At 33.3% G+C, this 15685-nt stretch overlaps 1 protein-coding gene across 2 annotated transcripts in view; it reads right to left on the bottom strand.

Annotated features, from left to right (window-relative positions):
- Positions 1 to 5941: 5941 nt before the first annotated feature.
- LOC129225542 (cardioacceleratory peptide receptor-like) overlaps positions 5942 to 15685 on the bottom strand; it is a 219289-nt gene continuing 209545 nt past the window's right edge. The window contains exons 7-8 of one of the 2 annotated variants that reach the window (XM_054859983.1): positions 12226 to 12406; positions 5942 to 8094 (exon numbers count right to left, since the gene is read on the bottom strand). In XM_054859983.1, coding sequence (XP_054715958.1) covers positions 7827 to 8094; positions 12226 to 12406 — 449 coding nt within the window. In that variant the 3' untranslated portion in view covers positions 5942 to 7826. The remainder of the gene's footprint in view (positions 8095 to 12225; positions 12407 to 15685) is intronic. The other variant, XM_054859984.1, reaches the window with a different exon arrangement.

Raw genomic sequence — 15685 nt, 5'->3', positions numbered from 1 at the left:
CCCTCTTATCTCGTTTTTTTGCTTTAATTAAAAACCTATGAAGTGGCGCTAAAATCACGGCGATATCTGGAATAAAGCGATGATAATAGTTTATCATACCCAAAAAACGTCTAAGTTCAGAAATAGTTTTGGGTTTAGGGAACTCTACCACTGCCTTCACCTTTTTTGGATCTGGCATACACCCCTTACTGTTTATCATATGTCCTAAAAAAATTATAGTTTCTTTCCCAAATTCACATTTTGATTCGTTTATAACGATCCCGTAGTTAAGGAAACGTTTAAAAATTTCTTCTAAATGCTTTTTATGCTGCTGGTGATTTTCACTCGCGATTAAAATGTCATCCAGGTATGGAAAACAGAAATTCAACCCTCTCAAAACCTCATCCAAAAAGCGTTGAAATGTTTGTGCTGCTGAACATAACCCGAAGTTTAGAAACGGAAATTCATATAACCCAAAAGGTGTTATTATAGCCGTTTTCGGAATATCAGGGGGGTTCACAGGAATCTGGTGATACGCCCTTATTAAGTCAACTTTCGAGAATATTTTTTTCCCGTGTAAAATGCTAACACAATCTTGAATGTGAGGAATTGGATATTTGTCCTGAACTGTTATACGATTTAGTGCTCTGTAATCGCCAGTTGGTCTCCAGTCATACTCGCCTTTTGGGACCATATGCAAAGGACTAGCCCAATTACTTTTTGACGGTCTACAAATCCCTTTGTCAAGCATATATTCAAATTCTTGTTTAGCTATTTGAAGTTGTGTTGGGTGTAACCGACGCGCTTTAGCTGAAACAGGGGGTCCCTCAGTCGGAATGAAATGAACTGTATTATGTTTCATTACCTTTTGTGAAAGAACATTAAGTTGTGTAATCTCAATATATTTCTTTAACAATTCTTGATATTCAGAATTCCCATAAATTGTTTTCACATTCGGAACCTCGCAAAATATCGATCGACCGCTTGCACTAAATTTAGTCACCGGATCTAAAATACGCCTTTTCTTTAAATCGACTAGCAATCCAAAATGCTGCAAAAAATCCGCCCCTATTATAGGCTTTGTAACGTCAGCTATGATAAACGGCCATCTCAATCTGCGTCCTAACCCGAAATCTAAATTTAATAACTTAGTACCGTAAGTATCAATCCCAGATCCATTTGCAGCGTACAAAGTGAATTCTTTTTTTCCGCTGTCTAAATTCAAAAAGGATTTTGGGTAACAAGAAACATCACTACCTGTGTCAATTAGATAGCTCGTTTGAGTTAAAATATCAGTGATATACAGTCTGCGACTAAATCCTTTTTTAGTAAAAGTCATAGAAACTTCCGACGATTTTGAAAAATTTGAAAATTTCGCTTCAAAAGCGCATGGTTTTACACATTTGGTAGCTTTGTCTTTAAATTTAAAATGATACCAACATAACCAATTATTCCGCTTTTCAGCTCTCAAATTAAATTGTTTACGGCCCTGAGATCGATTTGGAGACCTTGAGCGACTGCACGTTTTTACAATTTTAGTAAGTTCGTCTACTTTCAGTTGCAATTGTTCCAACTGAATTTCAGTACTAGCAGTTTGGTATTTAAAAGTTTGCTTATCAATTGAGTTTACAACCAACCCAGTATATTCGCAAATCTTGTCTGCCATTTCCGCTAACTTTTCTAAATTTTCAGAACTGACCGCTAAAATTGTTTGCACTGGTACCGGTAACCTACGAAGCCAAATATTTTTTAAAAAATCATCATCTACATGACTCTCACTTAATTCTTTCATTTTTCGTAATAACATAGATGGAGATTTGTCACCTAATTCTAAGTCTTCAATTAATGTCTTTACTTTACGACTCTGAGAAAATTCGAACTCCGCTAACAATCTTTGTTTAAATGCGGTGTATGGTTTTTCTGGCGGCTGACATAAAATATCGGTAGCATGAGACAAAGTTTCTGCATCTAGCGACGCAACCAAATGATCGAATTGCGTTTGTTCAACCGTAACGCCAGCTAACCTAAAACTAGCTTCAAGTTGTACAAAAAATAACTTCGCATTATTAGGCCAAAAATTAGGTACTTTTACAGAAACCCTATTACAACTTAAGTTTTCAGCACTTACTTCCTTTTGAGTCAAATTTAAATTCTCTTTTGTTTCCATACTAACATGAAACAACTAATAGCTTAGGTACAATGCTACACTCAAGAACCTCAAAGGACACATGCACAGAAAAGCAATACAGTTGAAAAAAATTGAAGTTTTTCGTCGAAATAAATTACCTTCCGGCGAATTGCTGCGACCCATTCTTTCTTGAAATCATTTCGCTACCAACTGATAACTGCGTGTTCAGGTCACCAATGTAGAGACGGGTAATCCAGTTGTTAAAAGCGAACATTTATTGTAAATTGCAACAAAACACATTACCATTAAAAGAAATAAATATAAATTAATCAGTTCCATCTCGGAATAATCTAACATTTACACACAACACATCAATCCAGATACCGCGCGCTTGCCAACTCAGCTGGAGACTTTTAAATAAACTTTGCCAGATTTGCATGCGCTGTTTCTCTGAGTTTAGGCCGTTGCCACAGAATTAAAGAAGCTTCTGAACCCTACATAAAAAATGGATCCTGGTGGGCTTATTCAGAGAATCTGCTCATTGCTCTTCTCTGCTCTCATAACAAAAACGAAAGAGCTTTTGCAGTTGACAAATTAATATTAATTAGGGTAGTAAATGAGCAAGGATGTACATCAGTACGGTCTTTTAGAGTTCCGCAGTCGATAAATCTTGGTGACTGCAATCTTACTGAACTGATCGACTGGGAGGCAGAGATCCTCTCTGAACCAATTTTCACAGAAAATTTATCTTTGGAACAGCTCAAAGCATTGAATGTTCTAACACTGAAACTTCCTCCGTATTCAATACACACTCAAAGTTGCGAGAGAGCGGTGAAATTAGTGACCGAGGCTGCAGTATCAGTATGTGATTGGGCCAAGAGAGATGGATTCATACGAACATAGTTTAAAAAAAAAATATTTTCACTAACGCAGAACATACTCTACGTACGTAGTGCACATTTATGGGAAATAAATATAATAATTTTAAAGAAATATAGTTAATCATAAAAATATGTGTAAAGAATGTTAAAAGGAAGCATTTGAATGGTATTAGAACAAGAATTATAAACATTGTATTTTTTATAAAAAATTTAGGAAACTGACCATTTTTTATCTTTTTTTCAAACTTTGTAGCTCGTTTCCCTGTAGCTAAACCTTAATATTTTTCAAAAATAATATTAGAAATGAATTTCAAGGAGGCAAATGTAGTGCATCCTAATTGCGCAAGTCAATATTCAAAAAAAAAAAAAAAAAAAAAAAAAAAGACATACCCTAGTGCCCATGTCAACGGATATGGAAGCCCTTAAGTAGGCTCTTCCTGACATTGCCAATACCTCATTACTGAATTTGATGCAAATGTGCAACCAGTCGAGTTTGCTGTGTGTAATGCTGTGTAACCAATTGAACTCTCACTTTGTAATCATCTGAATTGAAGGACTCGGGGCAGAAATGTGACAAGCCACAAGAAGTGACTTTTCGATCGAAATTTTTGTTTCTCAATATTAAAACTGAAATAACCTCCCGTTAAATGAATAATTTGATAATATAACGAGGAAAATGCCTTTGTAAAATATAGTATTTATTGCATTATCATTTGTTGGATTTATATGAACTTTGTTTTAGTAACGCGCATCAAGCTTTGCAATCGAGAGTACTCTTCGTAAGAGCTTTCGCTGTTACTAATGTCTTATGTTTCGATGATGTATTAAACGCAGTGTTTTATATATGGATTTTAAACTGGAGTTTTATAATTTCAGAAGAAATCAAAGCTTTTTTGCATTAAGGCATGTCATGGTAGTTGATTCCATCTGCACTTATTTACAATCCATTAAACTTCCTTTTAAAGAAAGCATTACTTCAGAATGTTTGTTCACATTAGCATCATCTACCATTCATTTCATTCCTAACAAATGAAACTGCTTCCCTTTAAAGCAGGATTTATTTATTTCACACATGTCGAGCTTTAAACTAATATTATTTTTTTTTAAATCTGCACTTAAGCATTTTGTTAGATTTTTTGATATTTGTCGAAATTTTTGGATTATTTTTTCTTTTGATAACGGAAGAGAACATTTTAAAGAATTGAACGATAAACTGAAGGTAAACGTTAAGTTGTTAACATAATGTTTTTGTCTTGTTCTGCCCTCAGTTGCACACCAGAATAGGCTATCGAAATATATTTTTTCAAAGTTATTTCAACTTGGTATTACAATAAAAAATCGAAAATTGTTTTTTAAAAAAGAGTTTGTATCTCCTGTGAAAACTGCTAACAATGATTCAGCATTATCTTAAAATATTGATAAAATTTTAAGCTGCCCGTATGTTCTGAATGAAACTGAATTTTAGTAGTCGGCCAAAAAACCATTGCTTCCAAAATGTATCCGGACTTCCAAAATATACCGTCTAAAATATACCCAAAGCTGCCCGTATGTTCTGAATGAAACTGAATTTTAGTAGTCGGCCAAAAAACCATTGCTTCCAAATTATATAGTGTGCCGACTAAAACCCCCTAGTCACCCTCTTAATTTCAGAATGACTGTTGCTATGTTTATAAATGTGGCGTCTAGGTATAAGTACACCGGATATGAGCTACCGAGTGAGACCACTCACAGCACCACCTGGTGGAAAATTGCGGAGTTAGATTCCCTCTATCTCTAATTTCTATCTCGAATACGGATTGAGATTGAGTAAAAAAGCGATTTACAAAGTTGTAGAGAATCATCGATTAAGTACAAAAATACACCTTGTGAACATCAATGCAGAGAATAGAACGTTGAAACGCGCACTTGTTTTTCTGCGAATTCCTTCTCTGTGATGTCAGAAAATGATCTGAGACCGAAAAAGAATTACAAGATGTAATGATATACCTTTATTTTAACATTTCGGTGTCATCTTTAACACGGAAGATTATTATTTCTTCTCCCGTCTGTTTCGTGACGCCACAGGAACGTAAATCTGGGACATTTACGTGAAATCAAGAAAATCGAATGCACGTTTTAACCCTTCTATTTTTCACATCCATGTCAACGAGGTGTCTTTCTTTATTAAATCGGTAACGCTCTACAACTTTGTATTTCACTGTTTTCCTCCATCTTTTCCCCCTTTTTGAGATACGAAAGCTAACTCCGAAGTTTTCCGCCAGGTGGCGCGGAGAGCGGCTTCATTCGGTAGTGCATATCCAATATACAATACCTAGACACCAAGTTTATGAAGATAGCAGCAGTTATTTCAAAATTAAGAGAGTGAAAGGGACTTTAGTGAACACCCTGTACAGTAAAGATTACGCTCAAAATGTGTTAAACAATAGCACTGTTAAGCCTTCAGCTCACCTATAAACATTTATGTTTATTTTTAGAGATATCTTTTCTTTTAAAGAATGATATTGCGTTCATAAATGTGATGTCTTACTTTGCAATATTTACTTCGAACAACATTGAAAAAATAGTTGTATGCTCTTTACGATTGAAGTTGGTTTTAAAAGGTTCTGAAAACACTAACTTCCTATTATATGGTCAAAATCATAGCCATAAAAAATAAGCCGATTTTCAGTTTTTATTTATTTATTTATTTTTTAACAGCATTGGCAAATGTTGTATGAAAAGCTATTACAGCACATGCTTTTTCTCGTAAAGGTTTCGTTTTTCGAATTTAGACATTCGAAAGACGCATTGCAATGTAGTAGTTTTGTACGAATAGTCCCCATTTAAAGTGACATCTCTCAAATACTTTGACACCAAGTTTGCATGAATAAAAAGAACTGCACATAGCATCTCAATATTCGCTTAATTTAATAAAATTTCTGAAAAAAACAGGTTATTCAGTTGAGAAGCAAATGTTTAAAAAACAAGTTAAAGGCAAACAAAAAAAGAATTTAATTTTTTAAAGTGCAATAATAATAATGATTTATCTTAGATATACTTTACAAAGAATCTGTATTGATGATTGTCGGACTTCTGAACAATTATAAGTACCAATTTCCCTATCTCTTAACTTTAGTTAAAAGCCATATTATTTAAAAATGAAATATCGATGCAGCGGTATACAGGACAGATAGTTCTACAAAATTAAATAAAAAACGTTCATAAATATGAAACTAGTTCTTAACATTTATATTTTATTAATTAATTTTTTTTTTGAATAAATGAAAAATACACTAATGAGATAAACCAATAGTGAAGTACATATACTGTTCAAACAATTGCTAAGTAGCTAAGTTTTTTTTAAGCGAAGAAAAAAAAACTCATTTTTAAACATACGACAAAGAATTGTTGAAGTTTTTTTATTAATCAAGATTTTACTTATTTTAGAATCACATTTGAATTGCGGATGCATATTAAACTTTCATGTATTACAAATGTTCTGTCCACTGCATTGATAAATGTCTCTTCCTTTTTATGGTTACAAAATAAATAATTTTGCATGCTGAACAATAAGTTAGTTAAATCTAATTTCTCAAAGATTTTCAGAGTGTTTGAGTGAAAAAGAAGTTTTAAGACTAAATTTTAATAATGTTCAATGAGTAAGTACAGTAATAAGAACCATCCATACTGTACATACAAGAAAAAAGGCTTCCCCCCCCTAATGTTCCGTAGATTTGGTTTTAACTTGGTTCAAACATGAATATTTTAAAACTGAAATTTGTCAGCCGCATCCTGCCTCATTTGTTCCTGATAAAGAAAGGGTAGGAAAAACTACCAACATTAAACAGTGCACTAAGAAGTTCAGTTCATTATATATTAGTAAAACGCATGCATTCTTAAAATGTAGTATGAATTATTCCTCAAAACGTTTAGTAGTGTGGTTATTCTACTAACTGAGCATGTGACAAAATTGAACTCGTAACAGCTCACTTAAAATATGAAAATCTGTTAATTTGCAGAATTTTTCTCCACTATTAAAAATTAAAAAGAAATAGCTTACGACACAATTTCACAAAACCATTTTCAATTAATAAAAATGCGTGGTTTTGCTATCAACTGGATATAAGACGTAAATTTTTAAAATATAAAATTGTTTTAATACGCATTTGAATGCCTACAATTTATCAAAGTAGTTTTTATAAATCAGTCAACATGATAAATATGCAGAGAAGTACATCAAGGATTTACGAGATGGACAAGACTTCATTTATTTTTAAAAATGGGCCAATGACTGGTTGACGTCAATGCAATTTTAAAATAATTTGTTATTAAACGGATTTTTTTTTCAACTCCTGAGCAATAGCTACTAATAGCGTACGATTATTTTTCATTAAACCATGTTCAATAAAAATGGATGATTTTTTTTTCACTAACTGGATTTAAGATGTAAATTTATAAAATCTCTGTTATATCAAATGCTCATTAGAGCATTTGAAAGCCTAAAGTTTTTCAAAGTTTTTATAAATCGATCAAAATTATTGATGTTAATGAGTATATCAGAGGCTTTAGAAATGGACAAGACTTCATTTGTTTCAGTAAATGAGCCAATAACTGGTTGAAATCGACATCAAAGGAATTTTAAAATAATTTGTGACTAAACGAATTTTTTTCAATACTTGAGCTCAAATTTACACAAGTTAAAATTGTTATTTCATACATGTCTTCATACTTGTTTTCAAACCACAGCTTTGAACATGTTTTCAAACCATAGCTTCGATCATGTTTTCAAAGCATAGCTTCAAACATGTCAACTTCCTTAAATTATTGATCAGATCATTTCGACAAAGGACACGTCCTCCTCAGACTCTTGAGTTTCTGGTGTGATTCCCTGTTGCTGACTCTCCTTTATTGTGGTTCTCTGTAGTAGCGGAGATTTGTTTCTGAAAGGTTGGCCTTGCTCCTCGCACGGTCATGGCGTGAAACGTCGAATTCCTGTGGCTAGCTGTCATGGTTTCTGTCATCGTGGTGTACTCTGAAGCTCGGGAATGGTTATCAGGTAAAGGACGTTGCATGGAAGGGAAGCAAAAGCACAGTTTCTGTGCAATCCAGTTGCAGAAAGGCAGCCTTCTGGGAAGAAATAACAATACACATTAGATCGTTCTTGAACTGCAATAAGCAGTTTAAAAACTAATATTTTTTCAAACAAAGAAATTCTGCGCAAAGGAACTTTTAGAGTGAGTGTTGTCTTTCTTACAACCGTCGCAATTCGACAAACAGCCGCTGTATACGTTAAAGAAAAGTTGGTACCCTAAACCCTTTAAAGGAATATTTTTTTTTAGCTTTTATGTATTCAAAATATTCAAGCCAAGAGTATTTCCAAAAGGCTTGTTTTCCATTTAAAAATTAACTATTGTTTTTTTTTTTATTTTATAAATTATGAAATGAAGACAGATTGCTTTGAATTTCAGTAGACTACTTGAAAACCCTTTGATAATGTTGAGTTTTTATCATTTAAACATTTTGAGGAAAAGGTACATCAAGTTCAGCAATTTAAAAATGCGCGTGTACAGAGTACAGACTCCCCTTGATCGGCAAGACAATTTTAATCGGTTGACTTCTTATTAAAGGAAAATAACGATCATATGGACAACGAACAGGGTGCGCACAAAGTCTTGCACCGATAAAGTGAATTAATTCATTAAAAACGAAAAAAAAAAAAAAAATCTACGTCAGATTTACATATAGTTTTTGTTTTCTTGTTTTCTTTAATTTTAATACTTCTCAAAGATGGTTTTTTTCTTTTTCGCAACGTAAATTCTTTAGGGCGTGTGAACCTTTCGCTGTTTTGAGAAGTTTTCAAAGAATTTCAACATCGTGAGGCTATAACACAGCGAGAATTTACTTTTTGGGAGGTGAGGATTTGACCATAGCAGCCCTTGCGTATACACAAACTGCCGTATTATAATTGACATTATGCGTTAAAACCAAAGGTTCTGGGATTGTGAGCCTCAACCTGAGCTCTATATTATTAGTCGCCAATCGCCAACGGACAACCATTTCATCGAAAATGGCTACCAAAGAATCAATTCCCAGTCGCCAAAAGTGGCGATCACGCATTCTGTTTTGTTAAAAATAATGTCGCTCTGCAACAACACGGTTCTAATCCAATCTATTTGAGTTCTTAAGTCTCCAGTAAGCGTTTATATTAGTTACGGTACTGTTCTCCAACGCCTTTCTTGTTGTGGGGTGAGTTTTTTTGTACAGATAAAGAAGATTAATTCTAGCCTTGATATAGTTTCTTGAGAATAAAATTGTATTTTCTTGAGAATTTGTGCTTCTTTACATTGATTTTTCATTTTAATTATATTGTAGCACAAAGCTAATTTCGTCATTTTTCATGCATGCGAAGAACAATAGTTATGTTCCTTCCCAAACTTCCAACTCTGCAATATATTTTCAAAAACCGCATCACATTATCTACTTGTTTTTCATTAAGTTTTTAAATAATTTATGACATGACACTGAAAGCAAGAAAGAAAGACTTAGAGTAATATGTGTTGTAAAAGTAATGAAAAAAAAAATAGACATATAAATCACTTAGAAGAATAGGATTGTAAGCGGGAAAATTTAAAATGTGGAGGTTTTTATTGCAAATGATAAGAGTAGCTTTTATCTGTTTTGAGGAATGATATTTTAGGAGTAGCTGTAGAGTATAATTTGTAAAAACGTTTCAATGAAAACTTATCTGAAGCTTAACATCGCATACATTTTACTCAAAACTATTTATATCACTTTGCTTTTTAACTGTAGTGTGTGTGTGCGTCTTCAAAGTGGGAACTTAGTAGATTTATAAGATACTTGTAAGTAATTTCAATATTGATAGCAGTTTTAATTGCAACACATTTAGTTAATGCGAAAGAAACCATGATAGTTTCACGCCTTTCGGTGTATTTATGTCTAGCATTTAAGTCTAGCATTTAAATTGTTTTTTGTACATTTGAAGCAGGCAATTGTTAAAATTGGTTTGATTATGTATTACGTGTGCCGATCGAATATCTAATCCACGATTAAGAGTCCCCTAAGCATCAGTTTGCGTTATCTCCGCTCATTTGCTTATTATTACTGCACTGTAAACTGCAAAAATGATTGTTTTGTATGAACATAAAAGTTACATACTGAACATTTATGTGTCTTCATACAAGGATTGAATGTGAAGAAAACGTTCTTTATATAGCATTTTTTGAAATCTGGTTTTAATTTGGCGCTATTGACGATATTTAGAGAGTTATCTATTGAATCACGTTAAAATTGCGGATATGTGGAAAATTAATCTCTGTAAAACGCTTTTTTGTGTTTTGGTTCGTGACAAAATAGGGGTGAAAATATTTGAAGTGTTTTCTTGCTTACTCTAAGGCACTATTAGCATAAAAGGAAGTCATGTGATGCACACATCAGCTCGTTTAACTCTGATGGACGTTACTGAAAGTTAATTATGCAAGCTGAAATGCATTCCACAGACTCCTGTCTTTTATATGGTCAAAGTATTTCAATCCTGGAAAATGCTGCCTCAAAACTCAAGCATTGAGTTCAAATGAAGCATTTGAACTCGAATTCTAACAAAGACTAAAACACAATTTACTATTACTGACTTTTTTTGTTCTCAACGCCAGGATTATCAAATGAATGTGTTAAAAGAATATTAAAATGATGTCTAAATTTTTTTTTTATTTTTATTTTTTTGTAAAATATGTATATAATACCTGTTGAAAAAGTTGCCACTATTACTTTTTAGGGTTTTTTTTTTTTTCAATTTAATTTTTTTTAAATGTATTTTCTGTATGCTAGGTTTTTTTATACCAGTAGTTTGAGTAACATAAAACCAGACTGTCATTGTAGATATCTTAAAATATGAACGTGTATTAAACTATACTTTAGAGGAAAGTACCTTTAGAAATATAACTATCTGAAGAAATGCGTTCCTTGTTAATTGCAACTTTCTCAAAGTGCATCAACTACATTTTCTCTTCCATGACAAACAAAATTAATACAGTTTTGACATCCCTATTGCACTGTTGCGGCAGGACTGATTATTGGAGCGTTCTCGAGGTTCAATGGATAGATTGAAATTTCAGAACGTGAATGATTGGAAACTCAATAAGAAATGCTTTGCCATTTGAACGTGGAAGTTTAATCCGCAACTGCGCGCAGGAGAAGAAAGACGGTAAAAAGTTTTGGCCTATACTAGTTTATATTTGTAGATAAATTTTCGACAACAGTTTTGTAGAATTCTTTTCTTTATAGCAGCAATGTGAGAGGTTTGGAAATACTACGGAAGGAAATTTAGTTTATAGTGGAAGGACATTAACTTTCCTTTCGATTACGAGTCTTCACATGGTGCATAAAATTTCAAAGCTAGAAGAGTAACTTTTCTGCATTTTACACCTACAGAAAACTCTCAATAACTGAAAGTCCAAGGGATCAGCTAAAACCTACGTGAAATCGGTAGTTCGAGTTATCGGAAGTTCTTTTCTCAGCCTGCTCAAGAATAATTTCAATTTTATTTCTCAGAAATTGTGCATTATATGAACTATAACACTTATAGTTTGGATGAAATTATGTTCAATAGACAATACATAAAAATACCTTTACAGAGAATACATTTTATTAAATACTTCGAAAAAGAAAGTTTTTTTGGACTTATAACTTTTTTTATTCGCATCTTAAAACGTCATTTAGTTTGTAAACAAGTTTTCGGCATTTTCCAGGTACAGCAGTAAAACATTTGCAAAGTCCTCCGCCCAGAATTTTTTTTTTAAATGATCTCATTCACCGGTTACTTAAGCTTCGTTATCATTGCTCTTTCTGAAACCACAGCTGGTAAAGCACAGTTTTAACTACTGTTTCTCTTGTGGAAAATTTCCGTCTGCATTTTTCTTTGCGTAGATAAAAACGAAACTTTATAAATACTTCTACTCAAAAATACTACATTCGAGACATAGAGACAAACTTTGCTCTGAAAACATTAACTCATTTTGGGATCGAATGAATAGTTCGGGATAAAGGAATATCTTCGAGTTATAAGACTTCAAAATATTGAGAGTCGGCTGTATGCATATATTTTTTACTCGTCGCATGATCGGAGAAGTTATTAAGTATTTGCTATCCCTTCGCTTCACAGCTATACTTACCCAAAATACACAGTATGATGGGTAAGTGAAAATTGGAGAAACACTAATGGAAGGTTAAAGATGCCCTTGCCTGAAGTTCCTGCAGATATGAGTCGAGAAGAGGCAATAGATCATGGGGTTGGCCGCGCTATTCAGTGGAGCCAAGCTCTGGATGAAGGTGGAGATAGCAATAGAAGTTTGACCATTCGGGATTTTCCCATACACCTGCAGCAAATCATAAACGAAGTAGGGGCTCCAACACAAAATGAAAACTGAAATAAAAATATTTGTTTTATGCAAGCAACTTGTAAAAACAATATTTTTAATACTTTTACAATTAATTTCAAGCATACACCAGTTTTATTTTGATCACCAACATCGGAGAGGTGTGTTGTTTTTACCTCGTTGGAGGATTAAGTGTACAGCACACATTTATTATACTTCTTGAGAATTTGCATGAAGGAGGTTTGGAAATAACTAGCTGACAACTGTTGTCCAAATTTTAATAGATCGAAAAATAAAGAAATTACTCTTCAACCATCTTAATCCTAACTACTCAGTGTTCTCTAGAATCTTTCGAGCTGATAAGCGTCAGAGCTTAAAAGGAAGGTACAATAAAGACTGGTTAAGATCGCATGATATTGATATGTGACTGGCTTTTGTTTAATTGTAAAGTCCGTGACTACGCTTAGATGCAGTCATAGATTTCATGGCGTATACTAGCTTATATGGTGTTTTTCTTAGTATTTTAATAGTTTTACTTTGCGTTTGACTGAAATCCGTAAGTATATTCAGGCCATAAGTATATATATAAATATCCCCATAATATCCATAAGTAGATTCAGACATGCATTAATTATTAAAAAGAATAAAGCATTAGATTGCATTTAAATTTATGTACTTAATTTGACTTTTTTTATAGCCAAGTCTTGTGCTTGTTCATCCCTTCTAAGATAATGCTACAGTATTTAGTTGATAATAAATTTTTGTCTCAGAACTGATTTCCGGAATTTTGACAACGACAGGTCCGGGATTTTAGAGATCTAAAAAAAAAAACCCTAAAATACAAAAAAAAAAAAAAAAAAAAGAGTCCTTAAGAAACAGTATCAAATGCAAATATGTTTTTTTAAACATAAATTAAGAAAACTAAATTACCAATTTTAAGCAATGGACTTTCCTAAGACTAAAATTTTGCTGACATGCAGTAAGAAAAAGTCAGACATGATTAGAGATTTTTATTTTATTTAGAAATAAATGTCATTTACTGCTGTTTAAAAATCAGTGTTAAAGAAAACCAAATTGAATAGGTGCCTGTCTGAAAGAAAATGTCCATGTCTGGAGAAATCTCTTTCAACATCTACTGATATATTTGATGCAGGTTGGAAGAAAGTTAACTCAATCACAAGTCATTATTCTATAGTTTCAAAAGTCGTGGCTACAGTTTGCTTAGTTGAGAAATATTTTTTTCGTTTTTGAAGCCATAGTTCTTCTTCAAAACCTTGCTTATCTTTGAACCTTTGCTCTATTCGATGATGTTAACGAGAAACTTTAGTTTTAAGATTTTAGGACATGGTGTTGAAAGTATTTACAAATGTTTTGCACTTTAAGGAAGTCTGAACTGGTCGTTAATTATTTTCTAAGTATGTTAGCAAAAGCATGATTATTTTTATCACAATCTGTTTTCTTTTTTCATCTAAACTTAAAAAAGAACAAAAAAAAAAAAAGCACTGTGTAATTTAAAGTTATTTCCAACTCATCAATGCACTTTTAAGTTTGGTTCAGAGCTCATCGGTGGAAGGTGATTCAGAAACAATTTAAACTGTTCTAAATCTTTCAAAACAGTGAAGGCGTAGTGAGTATTAGAAATCAACATTTTATCAAGGAAGGTCAATTTCATAGCATAAACAGAAATTGTTTATTTATAACTCTCTGGTTTGAAATATTGTAACTGCATATTATTTACAAGCACCACCAACAAATAAAAGCATAGGATAAATATAATGCATTTCCCCTCAAACTGAGGACTGTTCTAATGACGTTCGACGTTAAAGTATTTTATATTTTCATTTCATATTTGACATATAGCGGACAATGTGCCTCTGGAACCACGATTGCTAATTTTGAATTCCTTACCTCTGATATATTAGCATCTCAGGTAGAAACTTTACCTTTAACACAGTCTCTAAGCTATACCCTCAACAAAAAAATTCAAGTTCACATCTTGTGAATCACATCAAGGGACGATCACTTAAGACCTTTTTACTTTCTTTTGCAAAAAGGAAGTATTATATTCGCAAAAAAAATTTATCTCAAAATTCGACCTTAATTTCCATTTTGCTCACCCCCGAATTAATGTTGAGTTTTTTTTCAACCCGACCACGCGCAGATAAATGCTTAAGAACGTATAAAAACCCGAAGTATCCATTTTGACATTCCCCGAGTTAATTACAACGACTTTTCTCGTGACGTTCATATGTACGTATGTATGTGCGGATGTGCGTATGTATGTCGCATAACTCAAGAACGGTATGTAATAGAAAGTTGAAATTTGTTACATAGACTCCTAGTGGGATCTAGTTGTGCACCTCCCCTTTTCGTTACATTCGGGTGTTTCTAAAGGGATCTTTTGTCCCTTTTGGAGGCACTGTTAATTTCGATGTATACTCAAGTAGTGTTATAATTTGGCAGGCACTTGGCGATATATCGCCAGTCTTTTGATCGCCAAGTTTTGTCGCCAAGTTGGCGACAAATTTGGCGATTTTTTTTAAAAAATCTTTTTTTAATTTGACCACTGGTGGTGATATTTAGAGAGTAAACTATTGAATCACATTAAAATTGCCAATAATGGGAAAATGACATTAAAATTGTAGTAAAAGGAAGTCATGTGATGCACACATCAGCTCGTTTTTTTATTGGTTCTCTTTTTGGCTTTGAGAATGTAACTGAGTCAGAAAGAGGTTTAATTTGCTAGACCGGAAGCTCCAAACAGTCTGTACCAGCCTACGACACGACTATCGGCAAATAATTCATTTATCAAAATGAAACTCCTAAATTGCTGTTAATTAGACGCTATGCCTACAAGAAACAAAATAGATTCCCAGTCTATTCATGGCAAAGACTGGACTGCGAAATATGCTAGCCTCAAATGACCGTCGAAGATCCTAATAACATGAAGGTCACTTGTTCGATACCCCCCCCCCCCCCGTGTTCGATCCCCACTCGAAAATGTCGGTTTTGAAGGTTGAGAAGCGATCAAATGGAGGGAGTGAAGACTTTCATTCTTGAAGCAAAGATCCCAAGTCATGTGATAGATTTTAAAGCAAAGCAATAGAAGAAATCAGATTTCCTTCGATAGTTCCACGAATTCGTGTTACGCATTCGTCACTGTTGAGTCACGTGACTTGGAGGTCTTTGCCTCAGCTTTTGCTAAGCAAACGATTGGACTCGCTCCCTCCATTTACTAATTCTTGCTCTAAGGTTTTGAGTGACTTATTTTCCTCCACAGAACTATAATTCAAATTTTGATAAATCTGCAATCTAAACTCTTTCAA

This window comes from Uloborus diversus, chromosome 7 (assembly GCF_026930045.1).
Source record: "Uloborus diversus isolate 005 chromosome 7, Udiv.v.3.1, whole genome shotgun sequence".
In the NCBI taxonomy this organism is placed as follows: Eukaryota; Metazoa; Arthropoda; class Arachnida; order Araneae; family Uloboridae; genus Uloborus; species Uloborus diversus.
This window is presented reverse-complemented; position numbering and strand designations above follow the sequence as displayed.